The sequence below is a fragment of the Protomyctophum bolini genome, assembly GCF_963924005.1.
Source record: "Protomyctophum bolini genome assembly, chromosome: 6".
NCBI lineage: Eukaryota > Metazoa > Chordata > Actinopteri > Myctophiformes > Myctophidae > Protomyctophum > Protomyctophum bolini.
In genome coordinates, this window is record NC_137867.1 from 29,538,669 (window position 1) to 29,564,307 (window position 25,639).

Consider the following 25,639-nt stretch of genomic DNA (forward strand, 5'->3'; position numbering starts at 1 on the left):
TTAAAACAAACTGGTGAGGATTCATTGTCTTGCTGTGGTCACCACATGATGGCAGGGACTGAATTATTGACATATCACTTACAAGATACTATGGCCTAATGCATAAACTGGAGTGCCTTTGAATTTAAAAACATTGAGAATCACTTAGCCTACTACTACACACCACAGATGATTTGTTGCTGCTATAGAAAGAACAGAGTGAAGCTACTGCAGCCAGCCACACACGCATTTACACATGCATGTGAGTGTGTACACACGCACACGCACGCACACGCACACACACACACACACACACACACACACACACACACACACACACACACACACACACACACAAACGCACGCACGCACGTGCGCACGCACGCAGGCAGGTCGCACGCACGCACGCACGCACGCACGCACGCACACACACACACACACACACACACACACACACACACACACACACACACACACACACACACACACACACACACACACACACACACACACACACACACACACACACACACACACACACACACACACACACACACACACACACACACACACACACACACACACACACACGCGCACGCGCGCGCGAACTGCAGACTTCCATTCACACGTAAAGAGCCTTTACAAATCCATTATACACATGCATACACCCACCTCACCACACAATGATAGAGCATTAGTGGAGCAATGAAACTGTCAGAACTCCCTAGCCCTGTTCTTTTAAATGGTTCCTGTACATTTTCCAGCTGGTCAATATTTCCCTGGTTAAATCATGCTGACTGCTACCGGAGAGTCTCGGAGGGCCAGTACAGGCTAAAAATACATTGAATATAGCTGTGGTTATGCATGGAGAACGCCTTTACTTTCCTCCAACAAAAATAACTGTATCAAAAGGACTATGGCCCACGACCAGTCGAGAATTTGTGTATAGTCGTGAATTCAAATTTGCCCCCATGAATCCCCCTCCCCCCCACACACACACACCCCACACACACACACACACACACACACACACACACACACACACACACACACACACACACACACCACACACACGTGCAGACACCTGTCTTCCTCAATGCTTGCCACATTTGCCCTCGCCGGCCTTGGATCAAATCTCATCGAATCCTTCTCTCAACAGAGAAAATAGACAAAGGGAGGCATATACTGCCAGCTTGTTGCATTAGTAAAATAATACATCTTCTACTCTGTGGGTTTGGTTGGTGAATAATTCTACAGTCCTCCAGTAAAAACAACCAGGCAGAATTAATTTAAGTCAGACACACAAGGGGAGGGGGGCAGCTGTGTAGTCTACAAATTAGCATTCACCGTGCAGAAGTGAATAATTTGTTGCAGTGTGTGCGTGCGTGCGAAAAAAAATAAGAAGAAGAATTTAAATAGAAAAGTGTGTAAGACATGCCTATATAAAACATTTGGCTTGACTTGAGAGTGAGCAGTGATCACTCATGCCAGCCATCCTGCTACTCAGTAAAATCCTCTGTACAAAAGTGTACAAGAACATTTGTACACTGTATACTGAGGATTTTACTGTGTAGCCTATCTTCCTAGCTAACTTGATGCAAGGCTGTAAGCTTGATTACATTTACTCTTCTCATTACCCTCAGTCCATTAGACTGACAAGCAGCAGTCGACACGTGGTCAACAAGCTAGTAGCTATACGCAGTCAAGCAGACAAACAGACCAGGGACAAGAGGCAATGTGGAGTAGCATTGAGAAGCTATTGAAAGGAGTGGACACTGCACTCAACGGGAACTGAATTCAGCTTGATCCAATTCTGTGACACGCCATTTCATTCAAATTCTGTCCTGCTCTGAAAACTGAATTGATGCTGTAATATATTCTTGCCTGGTTGTGTGATACCAGAGACAGCTATTTAATCCAGGTGTTGTTATCCTCATTCCCAACAAATGACAACCCACCTCATATCCTAGCTCTGTTCCATAGCTCTAATGCGTTGCATTAGAGCTATGTTACTATCAACTTCCGCCGCTCGCATGAATGCAGACCAGCCTCTACTCTTTAGTGTAAATAAAAAGAAAGTTTTTGCAACTCACCAAAACAAAGGCGGGTTGTGTCAATAGAAAGACTACTTTCCTTAGTGGAAGCACTCTGAGCCCCCCACCACACGTATAAACTGTACTTTTTGGCCAAAAAGGGATTTTGTTTCCACCGGAAAAAAAACATTTTTAGTTACTCCGCTGCACCCTCTACTGATATTGCCCAGAGAACTGCCTCATAGAGAATATTTTTCCTCCGGTGAAAAAAAATCCCTTTTTGGCCAAAAGGTACCGTTTATACGTGTGGTGGGGGGCTCAGAGTGCTTCCACTAAGGAAAGTAGTCTTTCTATTGACACAACCCGCCTTTGTTTTGGTGAGTAGCAAAAACGTTCTTTTTATTTACGCCAAAGAGGAGAGGCTGGTCTGATTTCGATTTGAGATTTAAAATTGTAAGTCCCATAGCCTTTACTGCGCAGGGCAGAATCGTAGAAGCAGTAGAAGGCTATGGATCAGAGCTACTCATATCCTAACCTAACCATAACCGCAAGCACGGACTCTAGTCCGCATGTCGGACTAATGCCCTGTCTGAATTACATGTGGTCCCCCTACAGCCCCAAAACGTATAAAGGGCAGAACTTCCGCCCGCTGCAAGGTGTCTTTATCAGACTAATCACGATACAGCTTTCATGATCTGGGAATGTAAACAGATCTGCACAGCATAACGTTTACTTCCTTTAGATATATAAGGCAGTACTTCCGCGCAGACACTTACAGGAGCAGTTCTTGTCCAGCCTAGGCGTTCATACAAGAGATCACTAATGAAAAGGTCTGAGTTACACGTCAAGTAATAGTGTACGGGTCAGTTCACTGCACTCAGTACCCCATTTATGATTGTGTGATTGATTCTGTGTACATGTACGTGTGCGCGCATTGTGCATGCATGTGTGTTTCCTCTCCTATGAAGTGTGAAGGAGACAAGGCATTAATAATTGACGAGCTCATTCAAGTCACTCATCCAGTTACACACAAAGCCTTTTTGTTATGTGATCACTGATGTATGACGCTTCTGATTTACACTTTATTGAGTCTGATCGCTTCTCCGCAGCCAGTGAAAGGCTTCAGTGGACCATGTGCAACACATTGCTACATAAGTGTGACAAACGCATTCACGTTGTTTTGCTCAGGCATTTGGCCAATCACATAAACAACACAAAGGATGTGTAAAACCAATGAAACCATCTTAGGATTTGATAGCTGGTAAGAGATTCAATAGCTTTTGTTGCAAGGATCTGCTTTCTATTCAATTGTCCCTGAACATAAAAAACAAGCGAAGCTTGCACTTATATGCAATGTCTTAATCCAGAATCACTTGGTGGGATTCTGAACAGGATACACAAAAAAACACCTGTTAATGATCAGGCAGCTGCATTTTTTCTAGCAGTCTGTACTCTGTAGTGTAGCCGTGTTCTCTTCTTTGCCGAGGTCTTCTGGGAGAGTAGCATCAACACAAGGGTCTCTCAAACTGTTCCTACAGAAACCTTCAAAAGGGAATCAGAACATTTCAAAGAGAACATACTCTCAACTCTTGTCTGTTCTCAGCTCTGCTAAATGTCACCCTTGGGCTCAAACACTACTCACACTTAGAATCAGTCAGGGTCTGATGCTATCACAGAGCCAGAGGGAAGGAAAGACATGATCCATTACTCGGAAACCGCCATATAGCCAACAGACAGGGGAGTTAGTTAAGATGACAGAGTACTGTGGAAGTGACAGCGTCCCTCCTGTAATGTTGCCATCTCAGGGCCATCGATGTACACTTGCAGCCATTGATATTGTATCACTTTTTACTGCCAACTGAATTACTACTGTAACAATACTCTGGCTCCATCCCCAAAATATTCTTTTCCCCCCACTATTAGAAATTACAATGACGTGTCTGGGAAGCGATAAGACCGACAGAACCGAACTGAACTGAACTAGAGTAATGGAATTGAATTCAACCACCTGAGTTATAATTGAATTGAACAAAATCCAATCTATTTTCAGCCCAATGCTGACGCAAAGGGTGCAGATGGGGATGGGTCTGCTTGGGGGTGGGGACCGAGGCTAATTCAATTGCCTGTGCTGTGCTTGTGGTTACTGCAGGGCTACTGCCCATTAACAACTTCTTCCTCTAGCACTCCTCTAGCACTTCCTCTAAGACAGACAGACAGACAGACAGACAAAGGAATGAAAGACAGAAATCCAAATAAATGGACCATGTAGCTTACAGAGTATGTTTCCGTCACGTGCGAACATGTAAATATTGGGGAGTGTTGTTATCAAAACAGCAGGCTGCACAGCATGCATCTCTTTGTGACTCGCTCTAAGTGTGTGTGTGTGTGTGTGTGTGTGTGTGTGTGTGTGTGTGTGTGTGTGTGTGTGTGTGTGTGTGTGTGTATCTCAGCAACAGAGGAGCACAGTAGTTCTATAATAGTCCTCCACAACTCCAAGGCTACTATGAATCTCACTTCCTCTCTCGTTTGCCAGGGGTAAAGTACCCGGATTCTAGGGGTTCAAATCCATTGCGGTACAGAATCTAGAAGAACAAAATTGACCGAGTTCATGATAACTTAAGAAACCTGGACGGAGAGAGTGATCTTCATCACTGCATGTGCACCTGTCAGTAGGGAACATTGAACGGGTGGAGTAGTTCGATGGCACTGCATCCTCCCGACGGGGGCTTCTCAGTGGCAGGTGAGCCAGTAGGGAAAACACAGACATGTGTGGGAGGAATTAACAGTTGGATGCCAAAATAGCACATTTTGATATTTTGAATTCAAATAACTGTGAGCAGGAAGCTCGTAGAGGGCTGCCATATCTTGACTTGTCCTAAATATGTCATGTATACACACATGTCTCTTTAAAATTATGGAAATATTATACAAAAATGTTCTGTAAAATGTACCGTCTCCCCCTATCTCATGCAACTTTCATGTAATGCCATGGCACATTTCTTTGTAATCCTAATGAGAACATTTGCATTCATTATGCCTAGCTACTAGCTGCCTAGAGAGAAAGCATTCTGTGACAGCAAGGCTGCAAACTCATTTGGGCTTTGTTAAATTGTAAACTTAACACAGAGTCCATATTATTTATAAATAAGACAGTATTGAAAGCACTCTCGCACGCACGCACGCACTTTTTCCTCATTCTCGTCTCAGCTAACTGCACAGTAAAATCCTCAGGGTTGGTTATCAATATTTTACTTAGGGTGTGCAAATGTAACCAAATGGGGAATATGCTGTGATATGTCTGTGTAAACAATGCACACCTCATTGTGAAATCTAATGATTATGGAAGCAAAGCTCAGTCAAATAAAACAAGGACAATACGCCGATGTACAGGGAACCAATAAACTATGGCAATTCATTGCTCCAATTAATTCCTCCCCACACAAATGTCAGTGTGTCTCCAGTGAGAGGACGTCGTAGAGACTCAACCTACTCCTCCCGCTGACCAGCCCCAGCCCGTAGGGCGTAGGAGTATGTGCAGTGACACATTTACCCAAAGGAGTTTTACAAACACACTGGTATGGTCCTAACAGACTTTAAAAACACACTGGTATGGTCCTAACTGACTTTACAAACCACTGGTATGGTCCTAACAGACTTTACAAAACACTGGTATGGTCCTAACTGACTTTACAAACCACTGGTATGGTCCTAACTGACTTTACAAACCACTGGTATGGTCCTAGCTGACTTTACAAACCACTGGTATGGTCCTAACAGACTTTACAAACCACTGGTATGGTCCTAACAGACTTTACAAACCACTGGTATGGTCCTAACTGACTTTACAAACCACTGGTATGGTCCTAACAGACTTTACAAACCACTGGTATGGTCCTAACTGACTTTACAAACCACTGGTATGGTCCTAACTGACTTTACAAAACACTGGTATGGTCCTAACTGACTTTACAAAACACTGGTATGGTCCTAACTGACTTTACAAAACACTGGTATGGTCCTAACAGACTTTACAAACCACTGGTATGGTCCTAACTGACTTTACAAACCACTGGTATGGTCCTAACTGACTTTACAAACCACTGGTATGGTCCTAACAGACAGCACCCAAATATTACTTTTGAACTAGACATTATGAAATTCCTTGTTATTGAACAACTGAATGGTCTATTTATTGCCTAATAATATTACCAGAAACTGTTATTGTAAATAAAAATTCACAACAAAATTGAACATTTTGAAACAATTCGTTCGGTGCAGTGATACTGATGTAATGCGATCACACAGGTGTGTTTATAGAACATTTACAACGGCTTTGAACGCATCTCTTCCGATCATAATCAAGGACAGTCACGAACTATCCATTTCATAATCAGCTAAATCCTAGTGGAAATGAGTTCAGGAACATACTGTACTGATGCCTTGACGCCTGAGACATGTATTAAAGCTACACAAGTAGTTAAATAATTTGTTATGGATATTCTTATTGTCACTTCATTGTATTGAAATGGCAAAATCAGGTAAGTATAGACACAATTATTTTTGTATACCTACAGGCCAAGCAAGCTATTCTGTAGTGATTCACTACATTAAAGGACAACAATAGTAGAGAGCTCCTCTCACACATCATGAATAGCATTACTGATGAAAAGAACTGCACATTTTGTGTCCTTAGTTTAACTTAAGGCTACAGAAAAAGGTTCTTCGGTAAAGGAAAGAGCATAAAATGTATTGCTCGGCTGCACAGAGGAGATTGCATTGACCAATGCAATCTCCACCATCCAATTTGTTACTTTGTAGTGGTCATTACTTTGAAAATGAGTAATGAGTACAGAGGAATATATTTAATTTTCTCAGTAACAAGCCCAAAACTGGTGTATGTGTGTGAAGGTCTCTGTGTGTGTGTGTGTGTGTGTGTGTGTGTGTGTGTGTGTGTGTGTGTGTGTGTGTGTGTGTGTGTGTGTGTGTGTGTGTGTGTGTGTGCATGCACATACAAATGCATGTACAGTATGTGTGTGAACGTGCATACATCTGTGTCTCCTAAGCTTTCTTACATTATGTGTGAACGCACGCATGCAATGAAACCATTTCATTTGCTTCCACGTCAGCCCTTTCCTCCTGCAGAAAGAGGGGGCTTGTTGTGGTCTTTTTTTAGGGACAGTGCGAGCTCTTGCAGGCAAAGTCTTAAAACACATGTGGTGCGGACTAGGAGGGGAGAAAAGGGCAAGGGAGGTTCTATTTTTAAAAACCCTCCAATTATATTTAATTGTAGAAAAACACAGGCAGCGTTGGCCCTGTAGAGCTGGACCTGAAAACTGAGCTCACATTGAGACTTTCACTGAGGCTTCACCACGAGAGAGGGAGGAAGAATGAGGATAGAAGGAGAGGGAGGGATGGGGGGGGAGTGGTGAGAAAAGGGAGGGGTGGAGAAAGAGGGGAGGAATAATAAGATTGTGAGGGAGGGACAAAGTGATGGAACCGAAGAAGCTCAACAGACAAGGAAGAATGACTTGAATTTAAAAACAAAGTGCAAATGAAGAAGTATAAGCGCAAATGAGGGGCATGGGATGATCGGAGAAGGACAAAGGAGGAAAAGAAGGAGGAAAAAGGGAGGGTTATAATGAGAAAAAGCAGACGTGTTGGTAGAAAGGAGAATGGAAATAGGGGAGAAGGCTGGAGAGGGTGGATGCTGAGAGAGAGAGAGAGAGAGAGAGAGAGAGAGGGAGAGAGAGAGAGAGAGAGAGAGAGAGAGAGAGAGAGAGAGAGAGAAAGTCCAAGAAAGTGAAGGTTCCCAATGGGAAAAGAGGTTAAGACAAGGAGAAGGAAGGAAAGACGAAAGTGATAAAGGAAAGAGAAAAATTAGTGATAGCGAACAAAATCAAAGAAGTCGGAAAGTCATAAAGTGGGGTGGGGCAGGGGAGCATAGTGGAAATAGAAAAACAGACAGAAAGAGAGAGAGAGAGAGAGAGAGAGAGAATACTCTATCCTGTCCTCCTTGTCTTGTGGTGCAGGGTTATTTTTAGCTGCGATGCTGTAAAGGCAATCATTTGTGCTGCGGCACAGTCATCCTGCAGCACGACATCTAACATACACATATCTACGTAAGCACATACATACATATGTGCATGATCACCAGCACACATGAACCTACAGCATGAGCACGCATGCATTTGCAAAATTTCACATAGACACATGTGTGCACGCACTGTATGCATGAGTGCGACCAGCCAACCACCTACGTGGATTAGGTGGTCTAATGTTGGATGTTGTCAGGATAATGTCATCAAGCCTGAAAACTTTCAATTAGTCCTTTGACTCTGAACGGGTATGCAGTATATGCACGCCTTTGACATGGCGGCTTCTTCAAAGTATCTCACTTTCAAAAGCTGTTCTCACTTTCGCATGTCCTGCATTGAAAATAAAGAGCCTTCTCAGATGGCCTGCATACCAGACCATTTGTGTTAGGTGAGACTAATGGTGTACAGGATTAGCAGAACGGTCACGAACAGAGTTACACATACACTATTATATTCCTCAGCTGACATGTCAGTTCATGGATACACATTTGCTTTGTATTGTCATGTCCTCTATGATTGAATCCTAATGCACTAGTCACTGTATAGAACGTTGCAATACTTCAACTTACTACTTAGTACTTAATGCTTGATCAATATTTGCTATACTTGAAATGTACATGTAACAACCATCTACAATTGTTCTGTAATGCATTGTACCATATTGTTGCATTGCGTTGTATTCTTGTGTGCTGATCCAGACATCGGATATCGTTGGTTATGTTTGTGAATTGGCATGTACTGTGACTAAGCAAAATGTTTCTGGTTGGCTTTACACTTATTTAGTACAAACAGCCAGCATTCAGCAACACACAAATCAAAGTTCCTGAGTTGTGACCATGGTTAACACACACAATGAAGTGAAACTTGATCTACACTGACTGAAGCAGGGCATTCAAATCATTCCTTTTTTTCCCTAATAGCTGAAATTTGGATATATCACAATAATCTACTGTTATCAATTTAGTTGCAAAATATACAAGAACATATCTCTGCATGAGACAGTTACTAGCATTTTGAAAATGGCATGGTGAAAATGTCTGCCATTGACAGGACAATCATTACATAAGAGATCATACAGTCAGTGCCATCCACCCTGCCTTAGATTACTATGCCGAGCATGCACTCATTGCCTCCAGCTTTATATGTTCCAACCAGGGGGGCAGTCAGACGGATATTTTGTGAAGCCACTAAGGAAATGAAAGTTCATATAATGGCCTGTTGTGGCGCTCTCATTGGGCTCAAAAAAACCCATAGCCCCATAGAAGTCCATGTATTTGGGCCCAACTTCACCTAGACTGTATTACCTTAATAAACATGGTCATGAATACTTTTTGCTTCCAGTCACTAGTTTAAAGTCTCATTTCTAATGTCATAATATTCTTTTTGGAAAATTATGGTCCCATTTATTAGAAAAATGACCATAAAGTCGCGCATGTTCTGAGGGGCGTGGCTACCGTTACAGTCTATGAACGGGATCCCCCACCCACTCGAGTCAAAATAAAAACCAACGAAGAAGAAGGGGGAAGTCCCGCCTCGTTGTCTGGGCCAGCCAATGGGGCAGCTGGCCTGAACTGGGCCAAAAGATGACGGCTTCCATTGCAAGGACTGACAGGCTTCATTTTACGTTCACGTTAGACCCGCGGGACGCTTTGTCCATATTTTTTACAGTCTATGGTTCCAACATAGAATACAGGAGATTGATCAGTGTAAAGATCAGTGAGTGGTAAGTTATTATGCCAGGCATCCTAACACTGGTGCTAGATCAGTTGGGTCTGTATCAGATATCAAAGTGCCAAAGTAGGGCTTTAATACCTTCATGAAAAGAGGAATCCTGTGTGGACTGGGTATGGTTCACAGCAGCCATAGCAGTTGTGTAATGTTTACGTTGTGTAAAACCCTCTATTTGCAGCATATACCCTTGTATATAGTTATACCCCCATATATACAGTATACTGTATATATGGGGATATATACAGTATACTGTATATTAAGGTTGGGCGATATGCCAATTTTATTCAATCGCCTATCGTCTGACCAAGAATCGGCGATTAACGATGTATTCGTGTCATAAAAGTAAAGTGAGAACAGCTCACTGCAGGTCGCAAAAAGCCAGATCTACAAGCTCTGAAGGCGCCGCCTCCTGCCTGTTTTTGCAGCTCTGTTCGCTACGCGTTGAGAGCTTGTAGATCCGTCTGTTTTTGCAGCACAACTGCGCAGCCACGGGGTAACAAAATAAGAAATAAGTTTAGATGAAGTGAAGTTGGAACGGACAAGCAGCTGCAAGCTAAGCTAACATCACAACCACTGGCTGGTGACAGTGTTAAACATGTAGCCTGCCTGCCCTAGTAACGTCTCCTGGAGAAGTCTTGCCTCCCCGCACCGGCGTTGGAGGCTCAGAGGCGCGCCCACATGCTGCTGCTGATCCACAGGCTCTCAAGGCGCCGCGTCCTGCCCGTTTCTGCAGCACCGTTCGCTACGCGTTGAGAGCTTGTAGATCTGTCTATTTTTGCAGCGCTGGTGTCGGGGTTCGTTCACGTTGTCAATAAAAAAATAACTTGGATTACAGGCGGAGATGCAGTTCAGTGGGTTGAGTCAGTAGCTACACGCTAAGCTAACGATCCCCAAGCCTATACAGTATAGGCTCAGGGATCGTTAGCTTAGCGTGTAGCTAATGATTCAACCCACTGAACTTCATCTATACTAACAACACTACCAGCCTGTTTTTTTCCCCCCCGACTTCACGGGTGGCGCATTGGGATTGTGATGAGACACGAGACAGCATTGTCATTCTGTTGTGACTGTATATTATTAAACTGCATTGGTCTGGACTCCGGAGCGTAAACATGTAGGCTACAGTACAGTAACAGTAGCCTTCCTCGGCTCGGTCCCTCGGCTCACACTGTGAGTCACTGAGAGCAACTGAGCATCACGGCTGCGGGGACTCAGTGGGACCATACCATTATAACTGCCGCTGTTACTACTTTCCTGGCCCAAATTGATTCACATGTTGCTCACACTTAAAGGTAAAAAATCGTCCCGAAAAATCGCCTAATAAAAATATTCGGCGATTGGATTTGTATATTCACGATTGACGATGTATTCGTATCGTCACCCAACCCTACTGTATATATCCTCCCTCCAGAACTTTGCTCTCACTATCACTGACTTCACTGACTTCCAATAAAGAAAGGATACTAAGACCTGTGTACTGTCTGACTCCTGAATCCAATCTCCAACCCTCTTATCTTTATCTGTCAAGTAAAGAAAAAGTGACAAGAGAAGTGACAACCCTGAAACACTAAAACTATCAACGAAAGTCTTACCAGTGATGAGCTCTCGGACCTCCATGTCTCTGGTCTTCCTGAGCAGGCGGACGAGGGCCGGGATGCCGTCACAGTTCTTGATGGCCACCTTGTTGTCGTGGTCGCGGCCGTAGGAGATGTTGCGCAGCGCGCCACAGGCCTTACGGTGCACCTCGGCCTTGGGGTGGTCCAGGAGCGTCACCAGCACGGGAATGCCCTTCAGATGCCGCACGTCCTTCTTGATCTTGTCGTTCTCGTAGCAGAGGTGCTGTAGGTAGGCGGCCGCGTTGGACTTGACCGGGTCGATGGGGTGCCCCAGCATGGCGATGACCTCGGGCAGGTCGGGGTCACGCCAGCGCGGATCCTTGCGGATGCTGTCGATGGACGGCGAGCGGCGGCCCGCCATTCGGTCCAGACTGGCCATGCTGCCCCGCTCGGGCAGGGCCAGTGGGGCCGAGTACACGCCATGGATGTAGGGGTGGTGACGGTCGTCAATCAGCTCAGCCTCGATGGGGTCGTCTGGGTAGCCTCTGGATGGAAGAAAGATGAAAAGGACAGAGAAATGAGATGTAAGGACATTGAAGTAGCCTCCGGAAGGCGGAGACAAGCACTGTAAAGGAATAAGTGAGGAGAGATGGCAATGAGGCGCTGGAGAGACACAGGGAGATGAAACGGCCTTGTGAAAAAGACGAGCAGAGTAGACATGTGAGGGCAGTAAGGAGAAAGAGAGAGTGATGGACAAGGGGAATAGATTTAGACTTGTCTCAGAGAAGAATGAATCCTGTGAGGGTAGATGACTTTGAGAGTGAGAAAAGATTTTAATGCCAAGTGAGGTGAGAGAAAGAATGACTAACAGGGGGAAACAGAGGAAAGCATAGGATGTGGATAACTACGAAAAGGAGAGAGGACATGGAGGAGAGGACAGAGACGAGACTCTGCACAGCTCTGCTTTGTTATTAAGAGCTTTGTCAGACAGCCTGTCGTTGGCAAAGCAGCCCCATGTAGATAAGAAAAACAGGCACAAATGCATTGTTAATCCACTCAACTGTCAGCTGCCAATGACAATGTGTCTCTTTTGCATTTATTAACAGTGATGAGTGAAATTTGACAAAGGGCTTGAGGAAAGAAAAAGTGACACAGAACGAGATTGCAGAGAGAAATGAGGGAAAAAACAGACAGAGAGTGCAGAGACAAAGACACAAGGGTCCACAAAACCAAGTCCACAAAACCAAGAGCAACAAGCGACATGAGTCACTATCATCCCACTCCACACTGCACCCCATCTACCCCAGGCAACAACAGTGCCACCCCACCAAACACCAGAGAGAGCCCTCCCAGAGCTTGTCACAAGTGCCCCTGGTGTTCACTTTGCTCACAGGATCAAAGAATGGATATAAAGACTAGCATATAAAAATGCTAAAATGCTAATGAATGTCTCCATGGGATTTCTCATGCCAGCATGAACCTAATTAGCATTAGCACTGTTAGCGCGAGCGGCACACTACTGAGCTGTAGTCAATTTTCTGTGACGGAAATAAGTGCTGATCTCTTGAGAGCTGGGTTGCAAGGGTCTGTGATTGGTGTGTTCCCTCGTTGCCGAAGTCACAGTTCCCCCCAAAGCCTCTCAAGGCTATGATCTATACAGCACTCTCTGTACCAAAGGAAAACTTTATTAAGTCTCTGTGGGCAATAATATATATGCTCTCAAGCACAATGACAGATCATGTATTGCTGCAGTGCTGGCTCCAAGTACTGTGTGGGCTATTTCCTTAACTCCAGGCTCTTTAGTCACAGGAGAAGACTTTTTTGCAGTTACAGTACACCATAGGGCCTATTGCAAGGATGAAGCTGGTAACATGTAGAGATTTTGTTTTTATGTCAACTTCTTCGCACCAAATCTTTTCTCTTAGTTCTCTCCACTGAAGTGACAGTGGGATGGAGAATTAACGATGGGCAAAGACAGGAAGTTGGGAGAAGGAGATCTAATTAGGGTCGCACGCTTACGCAAAGCTTTTATCATCTCATCATCCCTCCACCCACTAGCCTGAGGTTTGTTTATGATAGTTGCATAACCCATCTGGGCTGAACTCTAGCTTTGATGCATGGCTGGTGTTTTGGTGGCAAGAAACGGTGGTTGGCAGGGAACTCTGGTATGTGTGTGTTTTAATTTTAATGAGCGTCATGTTAATGATGTGTTTTTCTCCTTAAGTTCCTAGACACTCAGAGATGTGGGTTGTGTGTGTGTGTGTGTGTGTGTGTGTGTGTGTGTGTGTGTGTGTGTGTGTGTGTGTGTGCGTTTGAATGCGATCGTGCGTGTGTGACTGCGTGTGAAAGTTTGTGTGTGTGTGTGTGTGTGTGTGTGTGTGCATGTGTGTGCGGGGGTGTTACTGACTGTATGCCTTCTCTGCTTGGGAATTGGAGTATAGGGTTATATTCATTTATTTATTTAAATATTTCATAAAGTTATTTTTTATTTCACACAATCTTCCCAGTAAAAACATCGAAATCGATATGAAATGAACTACAGAAAAACCTCCAGTCATGAGCAAGGTAACGTGATACAGTACTTACTAAAGTTCAGATGCATGGAACGAGATGAATATAGACGGAGTGAGGTCCTGACCACAGCAAAGAAAAGCTCTGGGGACTGTATTCTGTACTGTACTGTACTGTACTGTACTGTACTGTACTGTACTGTACTGTACTGTACTGTACTGTACTGTACTGTACGGCAGCTGCAATGAAAGTTAAGCCAAGCTCAGAGCCTCTGTGGTGCACCGAGTTAAGGTTTAGGTATCAAGGCAAGAATAGCTCTCAGACCATAGAGATATTAAGCTATTCAACAGGTGCCCTTCAACAAAAAATGGGTTGTAGTTATTATGTATACATGAGCAAAGTTCTAACTTGTAACTTACTTACAATAGGAGAGTCAGATAAATGCCTTTCATGTACAAGTGTCCAACACAGTTAGCACAGTGGTATCTTTAACCCAAATATCTCAAGACCCACACATTCCTGAGTGTTGACTTAACTCTTTGAGCGTACAAAAGGAACCAAACGACCCCTAAGCATCCATTTGGAATTACAAATGGCTAAATAAAATTATTGAGAGCAGACAATTACCAGGTCTGGATAAAAGAGTACAAAAATTAACTAGAGAATACTAGATATGTGTCACACAAATCTAGTATTCTCGAGGTATGGCACACACAAATTGTGTGTGCACACAAATTGTGTGTGCACACAAATCGTGTGTGCCATAGTTAGTACACTTCCCAATGCACCAGCTGATCTAAATAAACCAAGTCTGTGGTTTGAGTTGCTGTGGGTTATTGGATCTGACATGGAAATGGCAAACAGAAATTAACCATCTAATAGACAGAACACAATCACATACACTCACACACACTGTCCGTCATCTCTACAGTATGTCTATCTATTCTCTCAGTCTGCATCTGGAGTGAATTTATGTAAGCAATCTCTCTTTCACCCACGTTTTTCTTTCTTCTTTCCCCCATCCTCCATTGTCTGATTCTCTGTCATTCTGTCTTTCTCACTTTGCATCTCTCTCTCTCTGACACCCTCTACAGTTTGCACGCACGCACGCACGCACGCACGCACGCACGCACGCACGCACGCACACACGCAACCAGTAGTGCAGGCAACCAGTAGTGCAGATCAGGGGCTCATTTCGATCAGACCGATGAGGTGGCAGGGCTTTGGTAAACTGACCCAGTGCTGCAAGGTTGCAGAGTGATGCGAATGCCAGGATTTGCATGTAAATTGTGTCCATTGTGTGAGCAGGGACAGCGAGATTCACAGGATGTGAAAGGGGCTGTCGTCTCCATCGACAGACGCCATGCTCACAGGCTGATTATGCCACATCACTCTGCTCATACTAATGGGGCCGCTAAATATTCTGCCTGTCCATCTCGGAGTGAATGAGTGTGTGTGTGGTATATTTGTGGGGCTCTTTGTTGACAAATGAAGGACAAATACACAGGGAGACAAACATTCATAGATTGATTGCATATCTATCTATAGTCTATTACTGTCAGAAAATAAAATGATATATAATTGGATAGATAGATAGATAGATAGACAAAGGGACATGGACAGACAAAGTACATTATACTATACCCTGATTATACTATACTGTAAACTGTACACAGTCCAATCAAATATCCTTCTATCCTCTATGTTTGGGCCTTCCTCTCTTTCCTTGACACTGCCCATAAAAGGAGACAAACTGAGCATCATTAGTGGTTGGAATGAGAAGATTCAGTTAGATCACATGTACATACACACACATGCAACGTCTCCTCAAAGCTCTACAGCTCTTCCACTAGCTGTCCCCCCCGTTGCCTATCGAACAGATTCACTCAGACTTTTTAATTACGGTCAATAATTGTTTTATGATGCGTGGGAGACTTGTTTCACAGAGAGAATGTAAAATAAATAAATACATGAATAAAAAAGACGAAGCAGCTGTTTTTCTCTTTCTTTCTCTCGTTTGTATAATGTCTCTTTGACTCTGTAATTGTGTTTAGATGGTCATTAGCTGCCCTCGCGTCTGTTTGTTTTCAGTCAATTAGCACTCGGGTTGTGACTCACTGCGGGAGTCTCGTTTCTGTTACCCCAGGCGAGCTCTCCTCTGCCCTGATAGAGGGGGAGATCTAATGATATTAAACCTTTTAGCTCCCAATGAAAACCTCTGGCGGTATCCTATCCTTCACTGGGGGCAGGGGGGTGAACGGACGGTAGGAGGAGGGCTGTCTAACGTCAGATCGCTTCCCTGGTTTTGTCCCCGTGGAGACAAGTGGATTAGAATGAGACATAACCCCTGGCTCCATTAAGAGATGAGCACGTGTGTGTGTGTGTCCCTGTGTGTGGCTGTCAGCGTGATTAATAGCAGCTTTTGAACTGGGCCAGACCACAGGGGCGTCTTAAAGACAACCTCTAAAGGCACTGCTTCTCTTTGGTGACCAACGCACCTGCTCAGCCACATCCAGGGGTCACGCATGCACGCACACGTGCACGCAGCCACGCACACACAGCGACACAAATAATGAGACCCACACACCTTGGGGATGTACAATACGGTATACACAGAAACACACTGTGGGAATGAGATGGGGGGGCTTGATAAATTAAGTTGCGCACACATCATAGAGAGACAGAGAGAAAGGGCAGGTGAGAAAGTCATTGAGAGCAAGAAAGTGACATATGGAATGAAAGAGGGAGTGGGTGGAGTTGCACACCAACCATGGTGGAGGGGAAACAGAATCACATCAATCACAAGGTGGCAATGGCCCAGTGGTGCATGGAGATCCAAGGGTGTACTGTATATCCCCACCTCCTCTGATGAAAGGTGAGCTAATTAGTTAAATCTGCTGGTGTAGTGAAATCTACATATTCAAATCAAACCACGGGGGGGGGGGGGGGGGGGGGGGGTAAGGGGGCACGAGTATCCCGGAGCCCCCAGTCCCAAGGGACCCACCCACCCGAATGCAGGAGCCCCCAGTCCCAAGGGACCCACCCACCCGAATGCACCCACCCTCTATGCAAAAGGATTCTGTGGTTTTTAACAAGCTACTGTAGTTACTTGTAGCTAGCTTGTTACACAAAGACAAGAGCGTTATTAAAAATCAGTGAATGCGGCATTAACATGTTCTTTATGGGACGAGACGTGGTGTTACTGTTTATCTTGTCTGTCAGTGATGTGATGTGTGTGTCAAGTTTGACAGGACATGTGCAAGCAATATGTGTCATATGGCCATGACACATAGCATGTGTCATGGTTCAGACTCAACTTGTTCGGTTTTGCCAATCTACTAAATAACATTCAAGTTGCCCATTTGAGGCAGAGACGGAGACAGAGGGAGAGGGAGCAAGGGATGGGGAGATAAGACAGAGACAGAGAACCTATTTCACCCACACGATAACCCAGCCAATGCAGGGTACTGGAATCACACTGATCAACACGTTGTCAGAGCAATAACCCTGATTGCCGATTGCCAATGCCGGGCAAGCTGATAACACAGCACATAGCGCCTTTAAGCAAGAAACTTAACTCCCTGCTGTTCAAGAAAAGCTGCAGTGAAATGACTGGGCGTACCAGACAGCTCATAGTTGTGTGTTCTGAAACCAATCCATCAGAAAAATGTGTTATTTACAAGTTAAACTAGTAATACAGACACTTCCACTTATGGAGAGAAGAGTTACTTCATGTCTCCCTCAAACATTCACATGCTCACCCACACATACAACATTTGAGAATTCCTTCACGCCAGCCAGTATAATGTATAGACTCCACTGTGGTGACCAAATGGAATGTTAGGCGCCAACATGGTGAGCCATTTTCCTGCTAAACATCTTAATTCTTTTTCGCCGGCGCCTAATTGAGGGCTTCCAAAGTGACGATAAGCTGTAATTAAATGGTTTTAATTCCCAGCTCCGTAACTGCTCTCTGGGGTCGATGGTTCCTTCTTTCTTTGGAAGAATGCAAATACTAATTGGTGAAGGAGAACTGAGGGAGTGAAGGCTCATGGGGAAAGGGCTGTTTCTCACTTACTGAGGACGGAAGTTGTGTCAAGTTTTGTGAAGAAAATGCATTTTTTAACTGCAAAATGTCCTAATATAAATCAATTGCCTAGTGGTGTGGAAGCATTTGTGTATGTTCCATATACTGTATGTGTAGGGATGCAACGGTTAATATTAAAAAAAAGATTTTCAGATCTACAAGCTATGTCTACAAACGACGTGTTGTGAGCTTGCAAATCGTCTATTTTGCAAAAATGTAGACAAAGTACTAAAAGAAGATAGGGCTTAAAGGTAAAAGATATTTCACTTTAAAAAACTAAATTTGGTCTTATTTAACACCCCAGATAGCTTTTAAGTTGCTTGATACAAACCCAAAACTTCAAACTACATTTTAACCATGATAGATTCATGCTTGGTTCTGGTGACTGCTAATACGTGGGGTGGCCGTGTTTTTTCAATTATCTTTTTAATTAATGTATTTCTGGGGGGAAAATATATACAATAAAACATTAAAATGAATGGAAAAAACATGGCCCCCTCATGTGCAACATCAGTCACCAGAACAGAACCAAGGACGGGTGTTTTCGATTAATCTGACATGGTTAAAATGGAGTTTGAAGTTACAATGGGTTTGTATAGGAAGGGGGCATGTCTGATAAAAATGTATATCAAATATCTATATACTAAATACCCAAACTTGTTTTTAAAGTGAAATAGGAGAAAACCGTGCTTCATTATTTGATGATAATAAATAATCGGTAAGAAGACAATCGACAGTTGCAGCTCTAGTGTGGTGATTTGTGTGTGACCAAGTACTCTAGGTGTGTTTATTTGTGTGCCTGTGCATCTGTTGGTTTGTCTGTATATAGAGTGTGTGTTTGTTTATTTGTGTGTGTCTGAAGGGAGCGTATATGCTGTACAGCTGAGTGTGATGTTGTGACACATAAGGCAGGATACAAATTGCCTGTCACTGCTACAGTAGCACCTCTCCACAGCTGATGGTGGTGAGTGAGTCATTTTCTGAAGATGTGGGCTTGTTGTGCATGTTAACCCCTCCCTTCTGTCTGTCTGTCTGTCTGTCTGTCTGTCTGTCTGTCTGTCTGTCTGGCGAGAGAGAGAGAGTTAATACATACGATTTCAAGTGAGCGCCAAACAGACCAACCAGACACACTGATTAAAGGGATTCACCATCAATTCATGCCTAGCACTAGACACACTTCAACACGGCAGCCTTTGTATAAAAATGGTGTGTTTGTATGTGTACTGTAATAACTGCATATGTGCATGGGTGAAAGAGTGTGTGTGTGTGTGTGTGTGTGTGTGTGTGTGTGTGTGATTAACACTGTCAATACGCGCGCGCGCGCGCACACACACACACACACACACACACACACACACACACACACAGACAGATCTGGCTCAATGCCTGGTCCTCTTCAGACCGGGGGAGAGGTATAATACGTCCATCTACCACACATCACTGCTCAAACAGAAAAGGTCTTTAAAGCACACAATCACCCGTCCCATGTCTGCCTCGACTCAGTTGAGCTTCTTTTCACTTTGGTGCACCAGAGAACATTTAATGCCTGGCCCCTCATTGAGATTTGATCTCAAGTGATTCTGAGCTATCAGGAGACAAGAGTTGATTTCAGCGGTCAATGAATAACTGGCCATTTTCAACCCAATGCACCCCAGTGTTACTTTTTCTTTTGTCAGGAGACCGGGTTCGACAGTGACTAGCAGTTGTAAAGTTCATAGAGGATGTGATGCAGGGTGGAGGAAGGCCCTGGTGGAGACTGATCCTAGGTTAATAAGGTGCACTGTGTACCAAAGACCAGGGTCTCATAGAGGATGTGATGCAGGGGGAGGAAGGCCCTGGTGGAGACTGATCCTAGGTTAATAAGGTGCACTGTGTACCAAAGACCAGGGTCTCATAGAGGATGTGATGCAGGGGGAGGAAGGCCCTGGTGGAGACTGATCCTAGGTTAATAAGGTGCACTGTGTACCACTGTGTACCAAAACCAGGGTCTGACCTGGTGTCCACACATGGGCTTGTATTTATAGGCCAAAAAGGAAAAAAGGAAAAGAAAAAACAACAACACATCTACAAGCTCATAATGCATCGTGATGCAACATGTTATATATGAGCTTGTAAATCTGTTGTTTTCTCTTTGCATGACACGTAATATTGTGAAGTATAAAAATGGGCTGATAAATAAGTGTTACTTATGTATTCAATTTATAGTGACTCAGGAATATACTCAGAAATACTCTGGTGACCACCGGAGGGTTGGCGCCCCAGCCTGTGTCTTTCGTGAGGAGGAAGCCCAACAACCCCACGGTGAGGCCTTTAGGGTCATTCAAGCCCCAAGCAGCGCCTGCATCACCACCGTTGCCCAGGTGGAGCCTGCAGAACCATTGCGGCTCAAGAATTCACCACTCCTGAAAGAAGTGTCTGGTGCTGGGAGTCTGGTGCAACGCACAGGTCCTGGACCTGGTGAGAGCAGGAGTGGACCTGGTGAGACGTAGGAGGGGCCCGGACAGGAGTCAACCCACAGAGCCTAGTCCTTTCATGCGCCAGATTGATCTACCTCGCAGTCCCGGCAGAGTAGTTCCGGAGCAACGGATTGTGTGGCCCTGGTCTTTCCCTAATGGGACTGATAGAGGGTAGCTACTGGCCTGGGACGTAAGTCTGGATGTGGATCACATCGGGTATGATGTTGCGAGACCCGAAACCCAGATGACCTTGAGATAGCTCGTCCCAGGTGCATCCATGCAATGTTTTTTCGTTCTTAAGTAATAGCTCTATATTCCAATAGTAGACGTTGCTATAGTGCTTGTTCTGTAACAGTGGTCTCCCCGTCTCTCCAGCTCTTTAGCTAACAGAAAATAATAATTAATAATTTTGTATACCAATTTCATCCAATCCGGAGAGAACTCATACAGGATACAGGATAAACAAGTGAAATAGGAAGTAATGAAACAAAAAATAGCAGACAAACTTGGAACTGGGTTCTGTTTACTACAGAGCTGGATAGACAGGGAGAACCCTGAAGATGAAAGCCAGTGTTGTGAATGACATAAATGCATGACAAAATCATCCACTTTCTTTCCCTGCTGTGTTCTCTCTCTTTTTCCCGGCATCTTTGTGCTATCATTCGCGCTGTGACACAAGCACACATTTGCATGAAAATGGCAATCAAAGCATCGTTTCCACTCCCCTCTCCTTGTCCGATGTGCTCAAGGAGAAAAAACATCTGTTTATTTCAACCTCGCCTAAACGGGTCTGTTCTGCTCCTGTATTGAGACAAAGCCTGCATCCATGTATGGGAAACAAGAGCTCATTGTCCAATGCGGAGGACAAAAAATGACCTGTGTGGATCGTTTAGACAACATGCACCAACACGTCCTGGATAATCAAGTCACACAGGGCTCCATTGAGCTGAAGCTAACATGGGACATTGTTCTTTTGCATGCGCAAACAACCACCACTGACTCAATATCAATAATTTATCTAAGGGACACTCTGGTAGCTGTCTGTCTGGAGACCTGGCTACTATAAAAATAATGGTACAATAAATGCTGAAATGTGTGTGTACACAACGCAGCCCGGTTTTGGAGACAGGTCGTGGATCGCATTGTAAATGTAACACTCACTCTGGCTTCATGCAACTTGGCATTCAGAGGCATAGGGAGGCTCTGGGCATTCAGGAGGCATATATAGGGAGGCTCTGGGTTAAGGAGGCATTCAGGAGGCATAGGGAGGCTCTGGGTCATTCAGGAGGCATAGGGAGGCTCTGGGTCATTCAGGAGGCATAGGGAGGCTCTGGGTCATTCAGGAGGCATAGGGGGGCTCTGGGTCATTCAGGAGGCATAGGGAGGCTCTGGGTTAAGGAGTCATTCAGGAGGCATAGGGAGGCTCTGGGTCAAGGAAATGCTGGCAATGTTTTGTTAATAGTTATGACCCTGTTTTGAAAGAGCTACAGTAATCAACTGACCAGAAAGGTAAGTGAAATACCTAAGTCACCAGATTCAAGATGAGATTATTTACATATTATCTCAACGTGTGAAACATAATTGATTAAATAAATGAAGCCCCATTTTATTCCATCACCATGGACACATCACACCGCAAGATGTGTCCAAGATGTGTCCAAGATAGACCAGTGAGCCAAGTCTGCCGTTATGTGACCGTTTTAGAAATGACATGGATATCGCTACAGATATACAGGTCAATTAAGTGCTTTGGGGGGTTGAAGCGACTGTAGGCTCATCAGCTGCAGAGCTTGAAAGCTAAATTCTGGGCTCTATAAAGAAAAACGTATTAGATCTGTCTAAATGCCATGGGCAGGGATATGATATAGGGCTGCTAAAATGAGTGGTGTGCATTCAGGCGTACAAGCAAGAATAGCAGAGAAAGAACCCCTTGCCCATTATGTGCAGGGGATCAACGACTCTGTTAAAAACTTCCCTCGAGTGAAGCAGTTTTATGACACTGTAGAGTTGCTATACAACATTTTTGGTCATAGTATCAAGAGATGGGCTTTGCTCACTGAGTTGATGATGCCAGAGAGCAGAAAGATAACAAGTTTATGACCAACCCGCTGGTCCTCTCATCATTATGTGCTTGCAAAATAAACCTTATACCAGTGACAAAAATGATGAGCGTTAAGTAAGTGCATTAAATAATGCAATCAGCAAATTTAGCTTTATAGTTTTGGTTAACATTTGATTTTGAAATGCTTAAAAGCTGCCTCACAATTAATGCAAGCGAAACACACAGATATCCTCAAAGCATCTACTCTATTGCGCCATCTATCACACCACTCTTTCTACAGCAACTAAACGAGGCAGAACACAATTACTAATAACCAGGGCGAGAAAGCTTAAGCGTCACATTGATGAACTTTCTGAAGCCCTACTGACGCAGAAAGCAACTTCCGGGTGAAGGTTTTCAATGCCTTTCAATATACATCATACAGAAACTTTCCCAAAGCTTACATGGAACTGCGAATATGTTCGACGCAATTCACCCCAACACACTGTTGGAAGCGCAGGATGAGGAGTTACACCAAGCTGCCAGACGGCTTAGTGAGCACTACAGTCTGAGTCCCTGGCCAGCTGTTTCAGGGACCAGATACCGAAACAAAAGTCTGTTGTGAATCTAGCTAAAATGCTCATTGTAATGTAAACTACCCAGCAGTGACCTCTACATTCAGTGAGGTTTGCACAGGCTTTCCTTTTATTTCGGACCCTTCCTGTCACTGTCGCAACCGCCAAGCGCTCATTCTCAAAATTGAAAGTGACTTGAGAAGCACATTGGGACAGGAGAGACTTGCTGGACTGGCCATGTTGTCGATTGAAAATTACATACATTGGATGAGTTGGCAGAGCTCAAACGCTCGTCGAGTCCTTGTAGCCTACTGAAAGTGCCACCGTGCCAATTCTACCATTCTAGCGATATTTTAGCTACAGTGTTGCTCATTAGTTGAAGTGGATTTCAATACTGTCATGGTCACTGTCCTTGGTGCTGAACTCTTAAATGCTTGTCGACAAGAACAAAATATTGTAAGCCCCGCAGTTGTGGGCATGTGTTTGTTGTAAACTGATGCAACTTATAATAAAATATTTTTTTATTGAAATGTAACTTCAAGCTCTATTATGCTAGCTCCATAATAAAACAGTAGTGTTTTTTCGGACTAGTGTGCACAGGACGGTGTGTGGAATAGTTGGGGGAGAGGGGCCCAGTTCAGGACGGTGTGTGGAATAGTTGGGGGAGAGGGGCCCAGTTCAGGACAGTGTGAGGAATAGTTGGGGGAGAGGGGCCCAGTTCAGGACAGTGTGAGGAATAGTTGGGGGAGAGGGGCCCAGTTCAGGACAGTGTGAGGAATAGTTGGGGGAGAGGGGCCCAGTTCAGGACAGTGTGTGTGGAATAGTTGGGGGAGAGGGGCCCAGTTCAGGACAGTGTGTGTGGAATAGTTGGGGGAGAGGGGCCCAGTTCAGGACAGTGTGTGTGGAATAGTTGGGGGAGAGGGGCCCAGTTCAGGACAGTGTGTGTGGAATAGTTGGGGGAGAGGGGCCCAGTTCAGGGCGGTGTGAGGAATAGTTGGGGGAGAGGGGCCCAGTTCAGGGCGGTGTGAGGAATAGTTGGGGGAGAGGGGCCCAGTTCAGGACAGTGTGTGTGGAATAGTTGGGGGAGAGGGGCCCAGTTCAGGGCGGTGTGAGGAATAGTTGGGGGAGAGGGGCCCAGTTCAGGGCGGTGTGAGGAATAGTTGGGGGAGAGGGGCCCAGTTCAGGACAGTGTGAGGAATAGTTGGGGGAGAGGGGCCCAGTTCAGGACAGTGTGAGGAATAGTTGGGGGAGAGGGGCCCAGTTCAGGACAGTGTGAGGAATAGTTGGGGGAGAGGGGCCCAGTTCAGGACAGTGTGAGGAATAGTTGGGGGAGAGGGGCCCAGTTCAGGACAGTGTGAGGAATAGTTGGGGGAGAGGGGCCCAGTTCAGGACAGTGTGAGGAATAGTTGGGGGAGAGGGGCCCAGTTCAGGGCGGTGTGTGGAATAGTTGGGGGAGAGGGGCCCAGTTCAGGACAGTGTGAGGAATAGTTGGGGGAGAGGGGCCCAGTTCAGGACAGTGTGTGTGGAATAGTTGGGGGAGAGGGGCCCAGTTCAGGACAGTGTGAGGAATAGTTGGGGGAGAGGGGCCCAGTTCAGGACGGTGTGAGGAATAGTTGGGGGAGAGGGGCCCAGTTCAGGACAGTGTGTGTGGAATAGTTGGGGGAGAGGGGCCCAGTTCAGGGCAGTGTGTGTGGAATAGTTGGGGGAGAGGGGCCCAGTTCAGGACAGTGTGAGGAATAGTTGGGGGAGAGGGGCCCAGTTCAGGACGGTGTGAGGAATAGTTGGGGGAGAGGGGCCCAGTTCAGGACAGTGTGAGGAATAGTTGGGGGAGAGGGGCCCAGTTCAGGGCAGTGTGAGGAATAGTTGGGGGAGAGGGGCCCAGTTCAGGGCGGTGTGAGGAATAGTTGGGGGAGAGGGGCCCAGTTCAGGACGGTGTGAGGAATAGTTGGGGGAGAGGGGCCCAGTTCAGGGCAGTGTGAGGAATAGTTGGGGGAGAGGGGCCCAGTTCAGGGCAGTGTGAGGAATAGTTGGGGGAGAGGGGCCCAGTTCAGGGCAGTGTGAGGAATAGTTGGGGGAGAGGGGCCCAGTTCAGGACAGTGTGAGGAATAGTTGGGGGAGAGGGGCCCAGTTCAGGACAGTGTGAGGAATAGTTGGGGGAGAGGGGCCCAGTTCAGGACAGTGTGTGGAATAGTTGGGGGAGAGGGGCCCAGTTTTCGATCGACTATTTTCAGTGAAAGCTTTCCCCACAACAATAACCCAAAACAGAAAAGACACTAGTATTGAGCCATGAGGGACTCTGACGGTTACCCATATGGGGTATAAGTAGTTAATCTCCTCACCTGACACGGGGCCCATCACGGAGGGGCTCCCGGTGGGTGCGGCCTCGATTGACTCCTGGCAGCGTGCGGCGGCCAGCGGTGGAGTAGTCTGGCTCCAGCTCGTAGGGCTCCTCCTCCTCTGGCCCCAGGCTGCGGCGGTCATCCTCCAGACCGTACGGCTCCGCCTGGAAACGCTCTGGCTGGGATCGGTTCAGATCTACAGTGCTGCTGCCCATGGGCACCTGGGCAGAGGATAA

The 25,639-nt window shown here is 45.4% G+C and overlaps 1 protein-coding gene across 7 annotated transcripts in view; it reads right to left on the reverse strand.

Annotated features, from left to right (window-relative positions):
* arvcfb (ARVCF delta catenin family member b) overlaps positions 1-25,639 on the reverse strand; it is a 242,226-nt gene that overhangs the window by 55,528 nt on the left and 161,059 nt on the right. For all 7 annotated transcript variants that reach the window (XM_080766507.1, XM_080766511.1, XM_080766506.1 and 4 more), the window contains 2 exons: positions 25,404-25,624; positions 11,431-11,939 (listed from right to left, as the gene is read on the reverse strand). In XM_080766507.1, the coding sequence (XP_080622633.1) occupies positions 11,431-11,939; positions 25,404-25,624 (730 nt within the window). The remainder of the gene's footprint in view (positions 1-11,430; positions 11,940-25,403; positions 25,625-25,639) is intronic.